This window comes from Salvelinus fontinalis, chromosome 17 (genome assembly GCF_029448725.1).
Source record: "Salvelinus fontinalis isolate EN_2023a chromosome 17, ASM2944872v1, whole genome shotgun sequence".
NCBI classification, from domain to species: domain Eukaryota; kingdom Metazoa; phylum Chordata; class Actinopteri; order Salmoniformes; family Salmonidae; genus Salvelinus; species Salvelinus fontinalis.
In genome coordinates this window covers 40,836,747-40,859,022 of record NC_074681.1, presented here as the reverse complement: position 1 = coordinate 40,859,022, position 22,276 = coordinate 40,836,747, and the positions used below count along the sequence as shown (strand labels likewise).

At 42.6% G+C, this 22,276-nt stretch overlaps 1 protein-coding gene across 2 annotated transcripts in view; it reads left to right on the top strand.

Annotated features, from left to right (window-relative positions):
* Positions 1-6,356: 6,356 nt before the first annotated feature.
* Positions 6,357-22,276, top strand: part of LOC129814390 (TSC22 domain family protein 2-like) — a 44,776-nt gene continuing 28,856 nt past the window's right edge. Inside the window, exon 1 of one of the 2 annotated variants that reach the window (XM_055867489.1) lies at positions 6,357-9,205. In XM_055867489.1, coding sequence (XP_055723464.1) covers positions 7,356-9,205 — 1,850 coding nt within the window. In that variant the 5' untranslated portion in view covers positions 6,357-7,355. The remainder of the gene's footprint in view (positions 9,206-22,276) is intronic. The other variant, XM_055867490.1, reaches the window with a different exon arrangement.

Genomic DNA, 22,276 nt, shown 5'->3' with positions numbered 1-22,276 from the left:
CAGCGGTCTAAGGCATTGCATGTCACTACAGTCCCTGGTTCGAATCCAGACTGTATCACATCCAGCCGTGATTGGGAGTCCCATAGGGCGGCGCACAATTGGCCCAGCGTCGTCCGGGTAGGCCGCCATTGTAAGTAAGAATTTGTTCTGAACTGACTTGCCTGGTTAAATAAATAAAAATAATCCCATGATAAGCTGTAGACCAAACTATATACTTAGAGAGTTTTCAGCTGTATTTTTCATAGCTGTCTACATACCACCACAGAACAATGCTGGCACTAAGACCGCACTCATTGAGCTGTATGCCGCCGTAAGCAAACAGGCAAATGCTCATCCAGAGGCGGCGCTCCTAATGGCCGGGGACTTTAATGCAGGAAAACTTAAATCTGTTTTACCTCATTTCTATCAGCATGTTAAATGTGCAACAGGAGGTAAAAATACTCTAGACCACCTTTACTCCACACACAGAGACGCCTACAAAGCTCTCCCTCGCCCTCCATTTTGCAAATCTGAACATAATTCTATCCCCCTGATTCCTGTTTACAAGCAAAAATTAAAGCAGGAAGTACAAGTCACTCGGTCAATAAAAAACTGGTAAGATGAAGCAGATGCTAAGGTACAGGACTGTTTTGCTAGCACAGACTGGAATATGTTCCGGGATTCTTCTGATGGCATTAGGAGTACACCGCATCAGTCACTGGCTTCATCAATAAGTGCATCGATGACGTCCCCCCCACAGTGACTGTACGTACATACCCCAACCAGAAGCCATGGATTACAGGCAACATCCGCACTGAGCTAGAGGGTAGAGCTGCTGCTTTCAAGGAGCTTATAAGAAATCCCCCTATGCCCTCAGACGAACCATCAAACAGGCAAATTGTCAATACAGGACTAAGATCGAATCGTACTACACCGGCTCTGACGCTCGTCAGATGTGGCAGGGCTTGCAAACTATTACAGACTACAAAGGGAAGCACAGCCGAGAGCTGCCCAGTGACACAAGCCTAACAGACGAACTAAATTACTTCTATGCTTTTTTTAGAGGAAACTAGCACTGAAACATGCATGAGAGCATCAGCTGTTCCGGACGACTGTGTGATCACGCTCCCCGCAGCCGATGTGAGTAAGACCTTTAAACAGGTCAATATTCACAAGGCCGCAGGGCCAGACGGATTACCAGGACGTGTACTCCGAGCATACGCTGACCAACTGGCAAGTGTCTTCACTGACATTTTCAACCTCTCCCTGTCTGAGTCTTTAATACCAACATGTTTAATCCCTGTTCACTCAGGACTGTGTGGAAGTGCACGACTCCAACAACGGTGGTAGGCCTGATCACCGATGAGACAGCCTATAGGGAGGAGGTCAGAGACCTGGCAGTGTGGTGCCAGGACAACAACCTCTCCCTGAACATCAGCAAGACAAAGGAGCTGATCGTCTGCTTGAAACATGTTGGTATTACAGACTCAGACAGGGAGAGGTTGAAAATGTCAGTGAAGACACTTGCCAACTGGTCAGTGCATGCTCCAAGTACACGTCCTGGCAATCTGTCTGGCCCTGCGGCCTTGTGAATGTTAATCTGTTTAAAGCTGTTACTCACATCGGCTGTGGAGAGCGTGATCACACAGTCATCCGAAACAGCTGGTGCTCTCATGCATGGTTCAGCATTGCTTGCCTCGAAGCAACCATAGTAGGCATTTGGCTCGTCTGGTAGGTGTGCGTCAATGGGCAGTTCACGGCTGGTTTTCCCTTTGTATTCCGTGATAGTTTGCAAGCCCTGCCACATCTGACGAGTGTCAGAGCCGGTGTAGTAGGATTTGATCTTAGTTCTGTATTTGCGCTTTGCCTGTTTGATGGCTCGTCGGAGGGCGTAGCGGGAGTTCTTATAAGCGTCCGGATTCGTGTCCTGCTCCTTGAAAACGGCAGCTCCAACTTTTAGTGCAGATTTTCCTTGTAATCCATGGCTTCTGGTTGGGATATGTATGTATGGTAACTGTGGGGATGAATTCATCGATGCACTTATTAATTAATGAAGCCGGTGACTAATGTGGTAAACTCCTCAATGCCATCGGAAGAATCACGGAATATATTCCAGTCTGTGCTTGCAAAACGGTCCTGTAATTTAGCATCCGCTTCACCGAACCACTTCCGTATTGAGCTGGTACTGGGTACTTCCAAGTTTTTCTTGTAACCAGGAATCAGGAGGATAGAGTTTTGCGCCGCCTCATGGGTCTTCCGGTCACGGCCTTTTACCAATACCATGTAGCATAAGGTTGAAAAAACTATTTAAAATAATTACAAACAACCCATGTTGTGGGTTGTTTATAGTAATTAATAATTATCGTAATGTTTTTTAATGTCAGAAATAAATAAATAAATAAAATCCCAGAATGCATCAGATCAAACACTGCAGCATTGAGATCCTTTTAAATTACTTATTGTAACTCCTAATTCTATGCACTTCCATATGGAAGGGAACAGCAAACAAAGACATTACATGACAAAGAAAAAGACTGTTTGACAGATGAGTTATAATCAAAGTAATATGTATAATGTTACAGTGCCTTCAGAAAGTATTCACACCCCTTAACTTTTACAGCCTGAATTTAAAATTGATTCAATTTAGGTTTTTTCCCCACGGGCCTAGTCACAATAACCCATAATGTGAAAGTGGAATTATGTTTTTAGACATTTTTACAAATTGTAAAAAAATGTAAAGCAGAAATTTCTTGAGTCAATAAGTTTTTAACCCCTTTGTTATAGCAAGCCTACATTCAGGGGTAAAAATGTGCTTATAAAGTCACATAATAACTTGCATGGACTTACTGTGTGCAATAATAGTGTTTAACATGATTTTTGACTACCCCGTCTCTGTACCCCAGACATACAATTATCTGTAAGGTACCTCTGTCGAGCAGTGAATTTCAAACACAGATTCAACCACAAAGACCAGGGAGGTTCTCCAATGCCTCGCAAAGAAGGGCACATATTGGTAAATGGGTAAAAAAATATAAAAAGCAGACAATGAATATCCCTTTGAGGAAGGTGAAGGTATTTATTACACTTTGGATGGTGTATCAATACACCCAGTCACTACAAAGATACAGGCATCCTTCCTAACTCAGTTGGCAGAGAGGAAGGAAACCGCTCAGAGATTTCACTATGAGGCCAATGGTTACTTTATAACAGTTATATAGTTTAATGGCTGTGATAGGAGAAAACTGAGGATGGATCAACAACATTGTAGCTACTCCACAATACCAATGTAATTGACAGAGGGAAAAGAAGAAAACCTGTACAGAATAAAAGTATTCCAAAACATGCATCCTGTTTGCAACAAGGCACTAAAGTAATACTGCAAGAAAATGTGGCAAAGCAATTATATTTTTGTCCTGAATAGAAAGTGGTATGTTGGTGTCAAATTCAATACAACACACTACACACCTACCTGCAAGTTCCTGGGCATTTCTGGGGGGAATGGCCCTAGCCCTCACCCTCCGATCCAACAGGTCCCAGACGTGCTCAATGGGATTGAGATCCGGGCTATTCGCTGGCCATGGCAAAACACACAGACCGAGCAGTATGGCTGGTGGCATTGTCATGCTGGTGGGTCATGTCAGGATGAGCCTGCAGAAAGGGTACCACATGAGGGAGGAGGATGTCTTCCCTGTAACGCACAGCATTGAGATTGCCTGCAATGACAACAAGCTCAGTCTGATTATGCTGTGACACACCACCCCAGACTATGACGGACTCTCCACCTCCAAATCGATCCCGCTCCAGAGTACAGGCCTCGGTGTAACGCTCATTCCTTCGACGATAAACGCGAATCCGACCATCACCCCTGGTGAGACAAAACCACAACTCGTCAGTGAAGAGCACTTTTTGCCAGTCCTGTCTGGTCCAGCGACGGTGGGTTTGTGCCCATAGGCGACATTGTTGCCGGTGATGTCTGGTGAGGACCTGCCTTACAACAGTTCTACAAGCACTCAGTCCAGCCTCTCTCAGCCTATTGTGGACAGTCTGAGCACTGATGGAGGGATTGTGCGTTCCTGGTGTAACTCGGGCAGTTGTTGTTGCCATCCTGTACCTGTCACGCAGGTGTGATGTTCGGATGTACCGATCCTGTGCATGTGTTGTTACATGTGGTATGCCACTGCAAGGATGATCAGCTGTCCGTCCTGTCTCCCTGTAGCGCTGTCTTAGGCGTCTCACAGTACGGACATTGCATTATATTGCCCTGGCCACATCTGCAGTCCTCATACCTCCTTGCATCATGCCTAAGGCACGTTCACGCTGATGAGCAGGGACCCTGGTGTTTTTCAGAGTCAGTAGAAAGGCCTCTTTAGTGTCCTAAGTTTTCATAACTGTGACCTTAATTGCCTACCGTCTGTAAGCTGTTAGTGTCTTAACGACCGTTCCACAGGTGCATGTTCATTAATTGTTTATTATTCATTGAACAAGCATGGGAAACAGTGTTTAAACCCTTTACAATGAAGATCTGTGAAGTTATTTGGATTTTTACAAAAGTTTTTGAAAGACAGGGTCCTGAAAAAGGGACTTTTCTTTTTTGGCTGAGTTTATGTAAAATGTATGCAAAGTTTTACCTTTAAAATGCCCAATTATACAAAACATGACAAGTTTCTAGGAAATTTGTGAAGAACATTCCCTTTGTGCTATATGGATGTAAATTGGGATTTGTGTATATAACTAAACTGCTAAGTCCATCATATACATATTCTAAACCACATATTCCCTTTGATATGTAATGCTTTTATGTTCCTCTGGTGACAAAGAACACATTATCTATCTATGTAGCTACCCAATGCAACACCAGAAATATGTCAGCGATGTTATGCAGACTATGCAGGGTTACGCAGTGTTTTTTTTTTCAAATATAAGAACTGAATCAGGGGTTTTCAGTGGAGGCTGTTCGTAAAGTGCCTAAAATGCTTTGATACAGCACTATGACCAATTTGTAAAGGATACGAGTACAACCAAGTCTAATATTAGTGAATTGTAGTCATAAGACGTTGCATATTGCTGATATGGCCCAAAGCAAAGAAAGTTACCATGAGCTGATTCAGTAAATAAGCATATACAGAAATACAATATTACAGCCCACCTGGAAAATGAGATCTCATGGTGACAATAGAGCAGAAATAAATGAAAGTATATAATTTTGAAGAAGCTGGGTAGGACCAATCCAATAATCTTAAACTACTAACACAAAAATCATCATGGTGTGCTTGGAATGCCCCTCTAAATTAAGGCAGTTATACTATGAACAATGTCAAACCTAAATATATGTAGGCACAGGTTCTAACTTGCTAGATCCTAATGCAAACTACACTACATGACCAAAAGTACCTGCTCGTCGAACATCTCATTCCATAATTATGGGCATTAATATGGAGTTGGTCCCCCCCTTTGCTGCTTTAACAGTGTAACTAAGGGGCCTAGCCCGAATCACAAAAAAAGCCCCATTAAAAACAACCATTATTCCTCCTCCACCAAACTTTACAGTTGGCACTATGCATCCGGGCAGGTAGTGTTCTCCTGGCATCCGCCAAACCGATATTAGTTCGTCGGACTGCCAGATGGTGAAGCGTGATTCATCACGCCAGAGAACGATTTTCCTTTGCTCCAGATTCCAATTGCGGCTAGCTTTACACCATTCCAGCCGACATTTGGCATTGCGCATGGTGATCTTAGGCTTTTGTGCACTTACAGTTGACCGGGGCACCTCTGGCAGGGCAGAGATTTGATGGACTAACTTGTTGGAAAGGTAGCATTCTATGATGGTGCCACATTGAAAGTCACTGAGCTCTTCAGTAAGGGCATTCTACTGCCAATGTTTGTCTATGGAGATTGCATGGCTGTTTTCTCGATTTTATACACCTGTCAGCAACAGTGTGGCTGAAATAGCCGAATCCACTCATTTGAAGGGGTGTCCGCATACTTTTGTATATATAGTGTATTTTCGAGGGATTCACAGCCATCTATAGTTCTTTGAACTGACTGAATATGTTAAGATTTGTATACATTGGCCACCAGGGGTCCAAAGAAACAAAGACTACCAGGGGTCCATGGCAGAGTTTTAGTTTGGATTGTTCCTGCTCCCTTCAATGGTGTTCTTCACCAATCCCTTGAGGGGAACGGATAGTAAGGGGTGAAGTCCCCCTTTCAAATACTAAGTGGTCTAAAAGGAAATAAGACAAATGGTCTAAAAGTGTAGTAAATATATTGAGAGAGAGAGAGAAATGAAATTCTCAATCATTATGTACGTAAAAATGGTTGCGTTCGCTTCCCACGATGCAGTGCAATTGTACGTAACCAAATATTTTCTATTATGTTGACAAGACAGTCGAGTGACTGCTCTAACAATGGAAATACATGTCCGTGAAGATGGAAGGCAGGCGGAAAGAGACGATATCTTGTGGGACCATACTAGCTAATAAGAGGGCAAATACGCGTGTGAACAACAGTCACAACTCCGATATAAAGTTGTTTTTTCTAAGTTGCTGAAATCCCATGTGCGTCTACTTATATCAGTGCGTTCGTGACAATCAAACAATTGACCAAATTCGACACTTGTCATTGACTTCTTTACAACAATTTCTCATTGGTAGTCTTAAATTCGTGGACAGATTTTGTGCGGAGTAAACCCTCTCGCTTTGCCTCTTCCTCTCTGATATAACTGGCTAGCCATCTTCTTGACAAGAGTAAGGTAGGCGCTGTTTGGAATGTCAGTTCCATGAAGTGGGAAATAGTGACAGTGTATTCTTGGTAATGTGTTTCAATTACCTTTTAAACAGTGTTAGTATTGAATAATTTTTTATTCGCAAGTCAAGAGGGGAGAGTAGACTTGATCCGCATGATGTCTTACATACTTGTCCCAACGTAAAGGAGTGTTGTAGCTAGCAAGCTAGCTAGCTAGCCAACCACGTTAGCTCTTTGAGTGGAGGGGTACGGGCCCGCCTCAGACTAAAGTAGCTCCTGCAGCTGGGGAGCTCTATCTGCGACAGCGGCCATCTGACAACTACGGAGTCGGGACATTACTTACTGGGCAGGCCGGTTCGGACGGATCAAAGCTTTGGATCAGTTATTTAATTGCTAGCTACTTCTATTGGCAAACGCCGCCTTGCTTGAATTGAGAGGGTCGGTCTTCAATGTTATGAACTCGTAAAATGCAACAGGAGACGAGAGGAGGTAGGATGACTTACTCGTCTTGATAATATAATAACTGAAATCGATGCAAATACGCTGTTTCAGATAGCCATTTGTCAGCTGGTACTAGCCCACTCGCGTTAGACGCAGGATATTTAGACGAGTTGTAAACGCAGGCTCTCAAAATGTCTAAAATGCCGGCTAAAAAGAAGAGCTGTTTTCAGATCACAAGTGTGACACAGGCTCAGGTGGCGGCCAGCAGTGCCACGGATGACACAGAGAGCCTGGACGACCCAGACGAATCACGGACTGAAGACGTGTCTTCGGAAATATTCGACATGTCCCGGGCTGACTACGAGCCGGAGGTATGTGATCGAAGTTCATCTGAGGAAACCCTAAACCATGTAGGGGAGCAAGAGGCACCTGGCGTTATACCTCAAGTTGGGCAGCTACCTACAATGTCGGGTCCCCCAAATGAGTGTTTTGCTATTCGAAAGGTGGGAGTGGCAGGCTCTCATGTTAGCCAGCAAACTATGGGAACTGGTTCCTCAAGCGGCCTCCCTAGTATCGCTCAGTCCAGGCTCGTGCAACAGCCTGCCCCAGTGACCAGTGGGGTGGCTACCAACGTGTCAGTGAGCACATCCCAGCCAGTAGTGACTAGTTCAACCCCTACTTCTACGACGTCGACAACTAGTTGCAGTTCACGCTTCAGGGTCATCAAACTTGACCATGGTACTGGAGAGCCCTTCAGAAGGGGCCGATGGACTTGCACAGAGTTCTATGAGAAAGACTCGGAGGGTAACACAGTGGTTAACAGGACTGCGGATAACATTAGGCATGCCAATGCGTTGGACCCCAGCGCCGACAAGGAAAGCGGGCTGGGGTTGACAGGTGGTTCGGTGGTCGCACCGGCAACTCTCTCAGGCCAGGGCCTAGACTCTATAGTGGATGCTGCTGCACTTAGTGCCTCGCACATTCCCCCAGTGGACACACTGCAGCAGCTCCACCACCAAAACTACAACATGGGACAGCCTGGAACAGCCACATCCAATGCTTTCCCCACCAACAAACCCATGGCTGTCTCAGTTCAGCAGCCAGCTCTGGGCACTATCCAACCCGCTGCCCTCCAGAACCTCCTTGTGGGGTTCAACGGTCTGCCTCAAACTGGCATCCACGTACAGAAATCTCATAGCGTGCCCCCGGCAGCCCAGACCCAGCCGCTGGCTTACCCTCTCCAGCAGCAGAAACCCATGCTACAGCATCTTCCACTGGGACACCATCTATCCAACCAACCCCCAGGCCTGCCCCAGAACCAGGCTGACTACTACCAACACCACCAACCTGTCATGGAGGCAGTGGCGTCGGCTGGCCAGACCCTTTCCATGGCCAGCCTCTCCGTGGGACAACCTATGGGTCAGGGCCCATCGCCGGTCATGACTCCCTCCGCCGGGGTGCCGATGCAGGGCCAGGTAGGGGAGTTGGCAGCAGCGGGGGGAGGTGTCTCGTTACCCCTTAGTCAGCCAGCTCCAGGCTTGATGGGTGCAGGTATTGGAGGTGTTGGGGCTTCCATGCTGCTGGGCAGAGCCTCTACCCTGCAGCAGCCTGTGTGTCAGTACGCCCCCACAGGGATGCCTCAGCCCCTCGGGCACCACTCCATGCCCCCCAGTGCCCAAAACGTGCCTACCGCCGTCGTAGCTGTGACCACCAGCATTGCCGGCATGCCCACCACTGTGCCCAGTGCCTCCAACACCGCTGCAGCAGTCCCTGCCACCATGTCAAACCTGACCGCCTTCTTGTTGCCCGGGCAACAGGCCCCCATGGCCCGCAATGGTGGGGGGGTGGAGGACCTCTTGGCTGCCGGGTTTGACCAGGTGGAGGAGGGCAGTAGGAAGGTGGAGGGCCTCGCGGCGGCTCAGCTTCCCGCCATCGCTGAGAAAAACCTGTTGAAGACCCCAGAGGGCCTGCATCAGGCCGACAACCCCTCTGTGAACAGCCTGTTTGGAATACCCATACAAATGGACTGGGACGAGGACAGGTAAGGCCCCACCACCATCGTTCACCCTGTTACAGTTCACCATAGAAGGGAATAACCTAGCTAGAAAGTCAACTAAATGCTGTCAGGCAACATACTATGGACTCTCAGGGGCAGAGCCATTCAGATACATGATTTAGGCCCAGACTAAAATTGCCAAAGACTCCAGTCACCCAAACCATAGACTGTTCACTCTTTTACCATCCGGCAAATGGACCAACAGGCTCTGAGACAGCTTCTACCCCCAAGCCATAAGACTGCTAAATGGTCAATTAATGGTACCCGAACTATCTGTACTGACTCTCCATCTTGCGCTGTTCTTATGGACACTCACTAGACTATATATACACACTCACACACTACATTGACACTCCCACACAAAACCCACACACATTCAAATACTCTACATACATCTACACACTCATACCGACAACACAAATGCACACATTACACACACGCACGCACACTCATTTGCTGCTGCTACTCTGTTCTTTATTTTAGTCTTATCTATCCTGATGCCTAGTCACTTTACCTTGCATTCATGTCTGTCTCTAATACTTTACCTCTGCACATTGATCTGGTACTGGTACTCCCTGTATACATCTCCATTCTTGTGCATTTAATTGTATTCCTCGTGTCACTATTTTAATTGTATTATTTTTAAACCGCATCGTTGGGAAGGGCTCGTAGGCAAGAATTTGTACTACACCCGTTGTATTCATGTTAAAATTCAATTTGATTTGATTAGCTATAGCGAAACAATAGCTCAATCTCCTTGGTTGAGGTATAAATCATTTTGGTACGGTTTCTCTCTGTAAGCAGTACAATTGGCAGGTTTTTATATCAGTGTGGAAAAACATTGCAGCTGTGGAGTGGTTTTATAAAGTGCAGGGGGTGTTTGTTCACATGGGGGGGGGTCTGTTTGAAATTGTGGCAGCCAGGTCCCTGGACACACAGTGCATTCGGAAAGTATTCAGACCCTTTGACTTTTTCCACATTTTACGTTACAGCCTAATTCAAAAATGTATTATCAGTTTTCCCCTCAATCTACACACAATACCGCATAATGACAAAGCAAAAATAGGTTTTTAGAAACGGAAATATCACATTTACCCAAGTATTCAGGCCTTTTACTCAGTACTTTGTTGCTCGCCTTTGGCAGTGATTATAGCCTCAAGTCTACTTGGGCATGACGCTACAAGCTTGGCACACCTGTATTTGGGGAGTTTCTTCCATTCTCTGCAGATCCTCTCAAGTTCTGTCAGGTTGGATGGGGGCCGTCGCTGCACAGCTATCTTCAGGTTTCTCCAAAGATGTTCAATCGGGTTCAAGTCCGGGCTCTGACTGGGCCACTCCAGGACTTTGAGACTTGTCCCGAAGCCCCTCCCGCATTGTCTTGGCTGTGTGCTTAGGTTCATTGTCCTGTTGGAAGGTGAACCTTCGCACAAGTCTGAGGTCCTGAACTCTCTGGAGCAGGTTTTCAGCAAGGGTCTTTCAGTACTTTGCTCCGTTCATCTTTCCCTCGATCCAGACTAGTCTCCCAGTCCCTGCTGCTGAAAAACATTCCCACAGCATGATGTTGCCACCACCATGCTTCACCGTAGGGATGGTGCCATGTTTTTCCCCCCAGACGTGACACTTGGCATTAAGGTCAAAGAGTTCAATCTTGGTTTTCATCAGACCAGAGAGTGTTGTTTCTCATGGTCAGAGTCCTTTGGGGGCCTTTTGGCAAACCCCAAGCGAGCTGTCATGTGCCTTTTACTGAGGAGTGGCTTCCGTCTGGCCACTCTACCATAAAGGCCTGATGGGTGGAGTGCTACAGAGATGGTTGTCCTTCTGGAAGGTTCTCCCATCTCCACAGAGGAACTCTAGAGCTCTGTCAGAGTGACTATCGGGTTCTTGGTCACCTCCCTGACCAAGACCCTTCCCCCCCAATTGCTCTCTAGCTACAATGTTATCTTCAACTAGCATGTCTTTTAGCTAGCTAGCTAGCTGCTCTGCAGTGCAAGCTAGCTTGACTTGTTATAAAGTTTGAGAAACAAGTTGAGGAAAAAGTAATTAAACAACTTGTTTTATTATCACCTGATACTGTATTTATCCTGGCATGAATGAGAAGTTCATATTTTCTAATCTCCCAAGAATACATGTGATCTCTGAGAGGCTCTCCTTCCATCTTTCATTGAACACTTGCCCGTTCAGTAGCGGGACAAGACTCCATGAAGATGACGTAAGGCATAATGAAATATGTCACGATGTACATGGGTCAATTTTAGAGTTAAGAAATCAGCATTTTCAAAATGCAGAGCATCAAATCTTTTAAACCTTTTGACCTGAATGTTTACATTCAAATTAAAGAGTGACTTTTTTTGTCTGATCAGGGGCATGCAACTAGGACTGACCCTTTCTAAAAAAAAAAAAATTTTTTTTTTTTTACTGACTGGTCGATTATGTAATCGATAGGCTGTTGGTCGACCTAGATTTCGCTAGTTGAGCAGTCACAAAAAAATTCATGGTGCACATGATACCTGTCTGATTCACACCTGTCTGAGTGGACTAATCTATTGCGGAGGCTGTGGGGATGTCACTGTCACTTTTGTGCTACTGAAATTGTATATGTTTATATTATGTAAGAACAATGGTGCAACTAATAAAAATATAATTTTATATCATGCTTTCTCTTGCCTTTAGAGCGGTCGCTGTCCATGGTTCTGAAACGCCAGTGCGCTGTTGAATTGGTGCCTTATTCATGTTGCTATGTGCATAATAGTGAAGTTAACCAGTATATTGGTGTTGAGAACAATACGGAGGAGGTAGAATTAGGAGACAGGAAAACAGCCCTTGCCTTAATTGTCTAAGAAAAGTGAGAGGGGAAACCCTAACTTAATTAGGTCTAATCAATAGCCCAACTTAAATGTGCCTGACTTTAAGTCATCCATATACAGTACCAGTCAAAAGTTTGGACACACCTACTCATTCAAGGGTTTTTCTTTATTTTTACTATTGTCTACATTGTTGAAGAATTGTGAAGACATCAAAACTATGAAATAACCTATATTGAATCATGTAGTAACAAAAAATAGATTATTGAAAGTAGCCACCCTTTGCCTTGATGGCAGCTTTGCACACTCTTGGCATTCTATCAAGCAGCTTCATGAGGAATGCCTTTACAACAGTCTTGGAAGGAGTTCCAGCGCTTGTCTGTTTTTCCTTAACTCTGCGGTCCAACTCATCCCAAACCATCTCAATTGGGTTGAGGTCGGTGGATTGTTGGAGGCCAGGTCATCTGATGCAGCACTCCATCGCTCTCCTTCTTGGTCAAATAGCCCTTACCAGCCTGGATGTGTGTTGGGTCATTGTCCTGTTGGAAAAACAAATGATAGTCCCACTAAGCGCAAACCAGATGATGGCACACCACTGCAGAATGCTGTGGTATCCATGCTGGTTAAGTGTGTCTTGAATTCTAAATAAATCACTGACAGTGTTACCAGCAAAGCACCCCCACACCACCAACCAAAAATCTCAAATTTGGACTCATCAGACCAAAGGACAGATTTCCACCAGTCTAATGTCCATTGCCCGTGTTTCATGGACAAGCAAGTCTCTTCTTCTTATTGGTGTCCTGTAGTAGTGGTTTCTTTGCAATTTGACCATGAAGGCCTGATTCATGCAGTCTCTGAACAGTTGATGTTGAGATGTCTGTTAATTGAGCTCTGTGAAGCATTTATTTGGGCTGCAATTTCTGAGGCTGGTAACTTTTTAATTAACTTATCCTCTGCAGCAGAAGTAACTCTGGGTCTTCCTTTCCTGTGGTGGTCCTCATGAGTCAGTTTCATCATAGCGCTTGATGGCTTTTGCGACTGCACTTTAAGAAACTTTCAAAGTTCCTGAAATGTTAAGAATTGAAGGGTCATGTCGTTAAGTAATAATGGACTTTTAATAAGGCGCACCTGTAAATTTAAATGCATTCCAGGTGACTACCTCATGAAGCTGGTTGAGAGAATGCCAAGAGTGTGCAAAGCTGTTATCAAGGCAAAGGGTGGCTACTTTGAGGAATCTCATATGATCATATCATTATATTAATAATGTCGTTGTCATTCGTAGGGTTAGTATAGTAGCCTTGCATAACCACCATCGAGCTGTAGGCCTTATGAGTGCATCCTGTTTAGTCTTAATACCGTAACTTACTTAGGCCTAAATGTCTCTCTCTCTCTCTCCCTCTATATATATATGAGAGACATTTATATGCTACTGTATCAATATTATCACACAGTATACAAGTCATTCATGATTTGAAATGTAATCAAGCATTTTACTTTTAAAATGAAATTATGAAGGGACCCTTGAATAATTAGTGTAAACAATAAATAAACCTTTCCATGTTGGCAATTACGTTAACAAATGCATGCTACTGTTTTTAGTCTGTAATAAAGGCTTTACAACGCAAATTGTTAAACTCTGGTAGTTTTATAATTTAGTGTTTACATTGTTCCAAACAGTCCCCAATTTTTTTATTTTTTTAAAATAAAATTGTAATCTAACCTGTTTTGCACACAATATGCAAACAGCGCTTGCTCCTTACCTTCCTCCTTTTTCTTTATCTCCAGTAGTTTCCACAACTAAATCAAATCTATTCCACACATCTTACTTCCCCTTTCCCTCTTGCACCCAGTAAATATTTTTTTTTCGAGTTTATTTTTCACGTCCTCCGCATCCATTTTGCTGTCGTGATGGGAGAGCAAGGGTTGAGGGAATAGGGAATGTTTATTTTCTAAACAAAATGAGTGATTTTGATAACTCTTCAGTCAGAAATGGCTTTAATTAAGTTGCTTCTTCAGCAACACGGACTGCACGATAAACACTGATGTTCTGCAGTGGTCGCTGCAGCAGGGATAAGAGAGCGAGACAACGGGTGCACACAGGAAGTCCGACACCGGCCAGACACAATCAAATCAATTGTGGTCGGACTCCCTCTAGTTATTTGTCTTAAATATTTAATCTAACAGTGCGCTTAAAGCATCAGACAAGCTCAGTCCATATAGTGGATTTTATTAAAACACGTAGGGTGTGTCTACTTATAGAAAAATGTGTTTTAAAAATGTTGGCTAACCAATTTTTTTTATTTTTTTTTGAGTCGGGGATAGCTTTACATGCAACAACAGTATTCCTTCACAGAAAATGCATTAGTGCAGCACATTCGGCAGAAAATATCTTCATTTTCAACAGATGAGAACAGAAGTGCAACACTATTTGGCTGGTCTTTTTATTTCTGTTAATCAGTTACATTTCACAATGTTTTGCTTGAAGTTAAACTGGTGTTTACCTGAGAAAAGTAGCTACACATCATTCAGAGTGCTGTCTACTTATAAAAATGAATTCTCATCCGAGTGTAGACGTGCAACTGAGCACAAAATGAGTCTGATGCCAAGCAGAAATTACAATAAGAAGCATTTTAGATCTGCGTTGACAAAACGCAGCAAGATATTTCTTATGCGTTTTGTAATTTTGTTGTTGTTGTGGAATTCTGCATTAAGCTGCATCCCGCTACTGGGATCGATATGAAAGTGAAAGTGCAGGGCTCCAAATTCAAACAACAGAAATCTCATAATTAAAATTACTCAAACATACATGTCTTATATAATTTTAAAGGTAATCTTGTTGATAATCCCACAAGTGTCCGATTTCAAATATGCTTTTCAGCGAAAGCACTACAAACAATTATGTAAGCAATAAGCACAGCCATTTTTCCAGCGAAATATAGCAGTCACAAAATGCAGAAATGGAGAAAATTAATCACTAACCTTTGATTATCTTCATCAGATGACACTCATAGGACTTCATGTTACACAATACATGCAAGTTTTGTTTGATAAAGTTCATATTTATATCAAAAAATCGGAGTTTACATTGGCGCGTTACAGTCACTAGTTCCAAAAACGTCAAGTGATTTTGCATAGCCACATCGTTTCAACTGAAATACTTATCATAAATGTAGATGATAATACAAGTTATACACATGGAATTATAGATATATCTCTCCTTAATGCAACCGCTGTGTCAGATTTCAAAAAACCTTTACGGAAAAAGCAAATCATGCAATAATCTGAGACGGAGCTCAAAACAATAGCCAAATTAGCCGCCATGTTGGGGTCAACAGAAACCAGAAAATACATGATAAATGTTTCCTTTGATGAACTTCATCAGAATGCAGTCCTAGGAATCCCAAGTCCACAATAAATGCTTGATTTGTTCGATAATGTCCGTTATTTATGTCCAATTAGCTACTTTGGCTGGCGCGTTTGGTAAACAATTCCAAAGTCACAAAGCGTGTCCACTATAACGTCACGAAATGTCCAAAAGTTCCATAAGTCAGTAGAAACATGTCAAACGATGTACTGAATCAATCTTTAGAATGTTGTTAACATACATCTTGAATAACGTTCCAACCGGAGAATTAGATTGACTTCAGTTGAGCGACGGAACGAAGCTGCCTATCACGTGAACGCGCGTGGTCAAAGCGTGGTCAAAGCGTGGTCAGCTCGTGGCAGTGGTGACTAATTCCTGTCTCCTTTGGCCCCCCTTCACATTAGTCATCAGACAAAGTTCTATTGACTTTTGAAATCTAGTGGAAGCCGTAGGAAGTGAAAACTCATCAATATCTCGCTGTAATTTCAATGAGCGCTTGGTTGAAAATCTAGCACCCTCAGAAAAAATCCAAACAGGAAGTGGAACTTCTCAGGTTTTTGTCTGCCATATGAGTTCTGTTATACTCACAGACATAATTCAAACCGTTTTAGAAACTTCAGAGTGTTTTCTATCCAATACTAATAATAATATGCAAATATGAGCAACTATGACTGAGGAGCAGGCCGTTTCCTCTGGGCACCTTTCATCCAAGCTACTCAATACTGCCCCTGCAGCCATAAGTTAAAGCACCTCTGGCAAAGATTACAGCCTTGAGTCGTCTTGTGTATGACGCTACAAGCTTAGTACACCTGTTTTTGGGGAGTTCCTCTGGTTCTTCTCTGCAGAACCTCTCAAGCTTTGTCAGGTTGGATGGAGTGTCACTGCATAGCTATTTTCAGTTATCTCCAGAGATGTTCAAGCCCAGGCTCTGACTCGGCCACTCAAGGACATTCAGAGACTTGTCCCGAAGCCACTCCTGCGTTGTCTTGGCTGTCTGCTTAGGGTCGTTGTCCTGTTGGAAGGTGAACCCCGGTTTGAGATCCTGAGCAGTCTGGAGCAGATTTCCATGGTTTCTAAACCTGTTTTTGCCTTGTCAATATGGAGTATTGTGTGTAGAATGAGGATGAACATTTATTGAATACTTTTTAGAATGAGGCTGTAATGTAACAAAGTGAAAAAATGGAAGGGGTCTAAATACAAATGTACTGTGTGTATGTTTTGATGGAGGCTACAATCTATCTGCAATATTTAAGCTGATCAACTTTGGGACTGTGAAGACACCTCTGGTGGCATGTCTTGTGGGGTATGCATGCGTTTTTGAGCTGTGGGCTAATAGGTTAAACAGACAGCTCGGTACATTCACCATGTCAATACTTCTCACAAATACAAGTAGTGATGAAATCAATCTCATGTACTTTGAGCCAGGAGAGATGAACATATTATTGTTAGCTCTCATGTACATTTAAGGGCCAGCCATGCTGCCCTTTTCTGGGCCAATTGCAATTTTCCTAAGTCCCTCTAATTGGCATCTGATAACGCGACAGGACAGTTGTTCAGCTGCAATAACTAGAGCAGGTAGGACCTGCCTTGTTGATATCTATGTTAAGAAAGCAGAGCAGCACTTTATTATGGACAGACCTCTCCCCATCTTAGCTACTGTTGCATCAATATGTTTGACCATGACAGTTTACAATCCAAGGTTACTCCTAGGAGTTCAGTCTCTTCAACTTGCACAATTTCTACATTATTCATTACAATATTTACAGTAGATACAGGTTTTACTCAGAGCCAGTGGAAGGTCATTAGTAAAGATTTAAAAAAAAGGGGCCTAGACTGCTGCCCTGGGGAATGCCTGACTCTAACTGGATTATGTTGGAGAGGATTCCATTAATTCCTGTGGTTGTTTTAAATACCCTAGTAGGTTGACTGATAACCTGAACCAGGTTACTTTTTAAAATATTTTTCCTGAGTGGGCAGCTTGATGAAAGCCAGTTTAATATTTGGGTCATGATACTGACTTTTGGCACTTGGTCTATAGCAGCTTCCCACAAGAATGGGCTTTAGGTAGGGCAGGTGAACCTGTAGCCATATTACCTCAACAGCATTTGGCATGAAATCCTCAAAGTATTACAGGAATATGACTCTGAACATAAATAGCAACTCCTCTACCATTGGCATTCCTGTCTCTTCTGAAGATGTTGAAACCATGTATTGCTACCACTGTATTATCTAAGTGAGTTTCAGAGATAGTATATAAACGTTATCTTCTAGCAAGTTATCGATTTCATGAACCTTGTTTCCTAGGCTACATGTAAATGTGGGCTATTTTTAGCACTTGTTTTTATTGCTTTACTGGGAGGCTTATCAGAAGTAGACATGACACTGATATTTATGTTTGAGCTGATAGTGCAGGGTGAACTGCACATAGTGGACTTCCTACTAGGTCAAACAGCCTCAGTGATAACAGTATAACTCAGGCTCATGATTACTGCATACAATAGCTGTGGGATTGACCGAGGCATTCAGGGGAGTTGGAGGGACATAATGAGGTTATTTACATTATGACTGCCAACACCCCTGGGACAATGTCAATTAGCAGCAGCACTATGACAACTCGGCGACAAAATGGCAGGGATTATCTGAGCAGGGCTTGGGTCACTGATAAGTCATTGTCTCAATGCAACCTTTAAATGCTAGCACAGGAGCCAAAATGATTTGGATGGACTCCGTCATTACTGTAAAGCATCTTCTTTTTCCAAAAGGTGTCAAAGTTAACTTTTAAAGATATGCCAACAGAGATACAGTAGTCTTTTAGCCAGATGTGTAATGCCAGTAGCCTGCAGAGTCTTTCACAGCGATGGTGCCGGGCCTGAAATAATTGGTCACTTTTTTTTGGACAGCCTTGTATTGTCCTGTACTCGTGCTCCAGTATAGCAAAGGGTTCTTGCCCCGGGAACCGAGATGTTTCTCACCATAGCTGCCTGATGATATTCACGTAGTACAGCCCCCCCCCCCCCCCCCCCCCCCTTTAGGAAAATGTTCTGGGAAGATGGGCCAGGAGTTGGTGCAATGCAATACAGGAGTCAAGTTTGGGGATAAGATGGGCCTACAAACATAAGTATGATATCTTGGAAGTAGGCATGCAAATTTTGGTCAATTTTGCTGTAGACTAACCGATCCTCATTAACCTTTTTGGCGCAGGCGTTCCGCTAGCGAACCACCTCGACAACATCCGGTGAAATTGCAGAGCGCCAGTTTCAAAATGCTGAAAAAGTCATAATAAACATTCATAAAAAATACAAGTGTTATACATTGGCTTCAAGATTAACTTCTTGTTAATCCAGCCGCTTTGTCAGAGTTCAAAAAGGCTTTACGGCGAAAGCATACCATGCGATTATCTGAGGACAGCGTCCCGCTTACAAAAGCATACAAACATTTTACAACCAAGTAAAGGAATTACAAAAGTCAGAAATAGCGATAAAATTAATCACTTACCTTTGAAGATCTTCATATGGTTGCAGTCACAAGAGTCCCAACTACACAATAAATGTTAGTTTTGTTCGATAAAGTACCTTTTTATATCCCAAAAACTCATTTGTTGGCGCGTTTTGTTCAGTAATCCACTGGCTCAAAGGTGGTCAAAACATGCAGACGAATACATCCTAATAGTACCGATAAAGTTCGTTGAAACATGTCAAACGGTGTTTATAATTAATCCTCAGGTTGTCAATTGTCTAAATAATCGATAATATTTCAACCGGACAATAGCCTATTCAATAGAAAGGAAAAAGAACGAAGGGCGCGCAATCGGTCACGCGTGCAAACCAGCACTGCATGATTCTACAGTCCACTGACAGGTCTCATTCTTCTTCATTTTCCAGAAAACAAGCCTGAAACAATGTTTAAAGACTGTTGACATCTAGTGGAAGCCATAGGAACTGCAATTTGGGTTCTAACCCAATAGATACTCTATAGGCATTCAATTGAAAATGCCTATATATAAAAAAATCCACTTCCTGGATGGATTTTCCTCAGGTTTTCGCTTGCCATATCAGTTCTGTTATACTCACAGACATTATTTTAACAGTTTTGGAAACTTTTAGAGTTTTCTATCCAAATCTACCAATTATATCCTAGCTTCTGGCCCTGAGTAACAGGCAGTTTACTTTGGGCACGCTTCTCATCCAGATGTTGAAATACTGCACCCAAGAACTTAACCGTTAACAAATGGTTCAATTTGTTTCAAACAGCAAAATGACTTGATCAACAGAAAATACTATGCATGCATACATGGAATTTTTCATTAAGAGCTTAATTGAAACATGCAACAATAGCACGCCTATGTTTCACAGCCAAAATGCTATTTTATTAAACATGCAACTCCTGTAATGAAGCAGCTAATATAAAACTTAATTTTAAATAATTTGCCAAAATACAATTAGTGGGAAAACACAGTTCTAAAGACACACAGAGATTTAAAATCTCAGACATTTAGAGGAAAAATATGTTGCTAATATGACTAGGATTGTGCCTTTGGCTTCTGGACAACAAAATAAAGTAAATATGAAAACCAATAGAGGAGGAGAGATGCTGGTTTCAATTAGAGGTCGACCGATTAATTGGAATGGCCGATTTTAATTAGGGACGATTTCAAGTTTTCATAACAATCGTAAATCTGTATTTTTTTTTAAATATATTTTTTTACACCTTTATTTAATTAACTATGCAAGTCAGTTAAGAACACATTCTTATTTTCAATGATGGCCTAGGAACGGTGGGTTAACTGCCTCGTTCAGGGGCAGAACAACAGATTTTTACCTTGTCAGCTCTGGGGATTCAATCTTGCAACCTTACAGTTAACTAGTCCAACGCACTAACCACCTGATTACATTGCACTCCATGAGGAGCCTGCATGTTACGCGAATGCAGTAAGCCAAGGTAAGTTGCTAGCTAGCATTAAAACAATCTTATAAAAAACAATCAATCAATCATAATCACTAGTTAACTACACATGGTTGATGATATTACTAGTTTATCTAGCGTGTCCTGCGTTGCATATAATCGATGTGGTGCGTATCGTTGCTCCAATATGTACCTAACCATAAACATCAATGCCTTTCTTAAAATCAATACACAGAAGTATATATGTTTAAACCTGCATATTTAGCTAAAAGAAATCCAGGTTAGCAGGCAATATTAACCAGGTGAAATTCTGTCACTTCTCTTGCGTTCATTGCACGCGGAGTCAGGGTATATCCAACAGTTTGGGCTGCCTAATTTGCCAGAATTTTACGTAATTATAACATAACATTGAAGGTTGTGCAATGTAACAGGAATATTTAGACTTAGGGATGCCACCCGTTAGATAAAATACGGAACGGTTCCATATTTAACTGAAAGAATGAACGTCTTGTTTTCGAGATGATAGTTTCCGGATTCGACCATATTAATGACCTAAGGCTCGTATTGCTGTGTGTTATTATGTTATAACTAAGTCTATGATTTGATAGAGCAGTCTGACTGAGCGATGGTAGGCAGCAGCAGGCTCGTAAGCATTCATTCAAACAGCACTTTCATGCGTTTTGCCAGCAGCTCTTCTGTTTATGACTTCAAGCCTATCAACTCCTGAGATTAGGCTGGTGTAACCAATGTGAAATGGCTAGCTAGTTAGCGGGGTGCGCGCTAATAGCGTTTCAAACGTCACTCGCTCTGAGACTTGGAGTGGTTGTTCCCCTTGCTCTGCAAAAAATGAAAACAATACACAAAAGAAACCAAGAAGCAGAAATTATACTGACATTTGAAATACAGTTGAAGGTGGAGCTGATGAACTCTGCAGCTGTAGCTTACTTGACTATACTGTATAATAATGTAAAGTACCATGTAGCAGAGTGGATATTTGTGGAGTGATGGGTAACGCTGCTTCGAGGGTGGCTGTTGTCGTTGTGTTCCTGGTTTGAGCCCAGGTAGGAGCGAGGAGAGGGACGGAAGCTATACTGTTACACTATAAGAACATCCAATAGTCAAAGGTTAATGAAATACAAATGGTATAGAGATAAATAGTCCTATAATTCCTATAATAACTACAACCTAAAACTTCTTACCTGGGAATATTGAAGGTTCGTGTTAAAAGGAACCACCAGCTTTCATATGTTCTGAGCAAGGAACTTAGACGTTAGCTTTCTTACATGGCACATATTGCACTTTTTTACTTTCTTCAACACTTTGTTTTTGTATTATTTAAACCAAATTGAACATTTCATTATTTATTTGAGGCTAAATTGATTTTATTGATGTATTATATTAAGTTAAAATAAGTGTTCATTCAGTATTGTTGTAATTGTCATCAAATTGACCGATTTAATCGGTATCGGCTTTTTTGGCCCTCCAACAATCTGTATCGGCGTTGAAAAATCATAATCGGTCGACCTCTAGTTTCAATGGCATAATAGGAAGTCTATATAAAATAGTTTCCTTCGTTTCTAATTTTGGCTAGGCTACTTGGAAGCAAGGTAAGATATGCCTCATGAGTTAAAATTGTTTTAAACCTGGACATTTTAAGTATATGTTTTCAAAATGCCTCCAGCTCAGATTGCGAGGTGGTGGGTACCTCGTTGATGGTCTGCCTACTGGATTGCCTATGCACTCGAATGGCGAATGGAGGACACACTTCAATTAGTAGTTGATAAAAATAGTAGCAATAAAGCTGCCATCCTCTTTTTAAACTGTTTTTTAGAATTGTTGCGCAATGATTGGGCTTATAAGAATTGTTTCACTCCAGCAGCAACCAGCTGTTTGAGGAGCAGCAGCCTTTGCTGTCCATGATATTCCATTCCAAACTAGGTTCCGAGTGCGTGTGTGTGATTTTTAAATAAGATGCATGAGGACTAACAA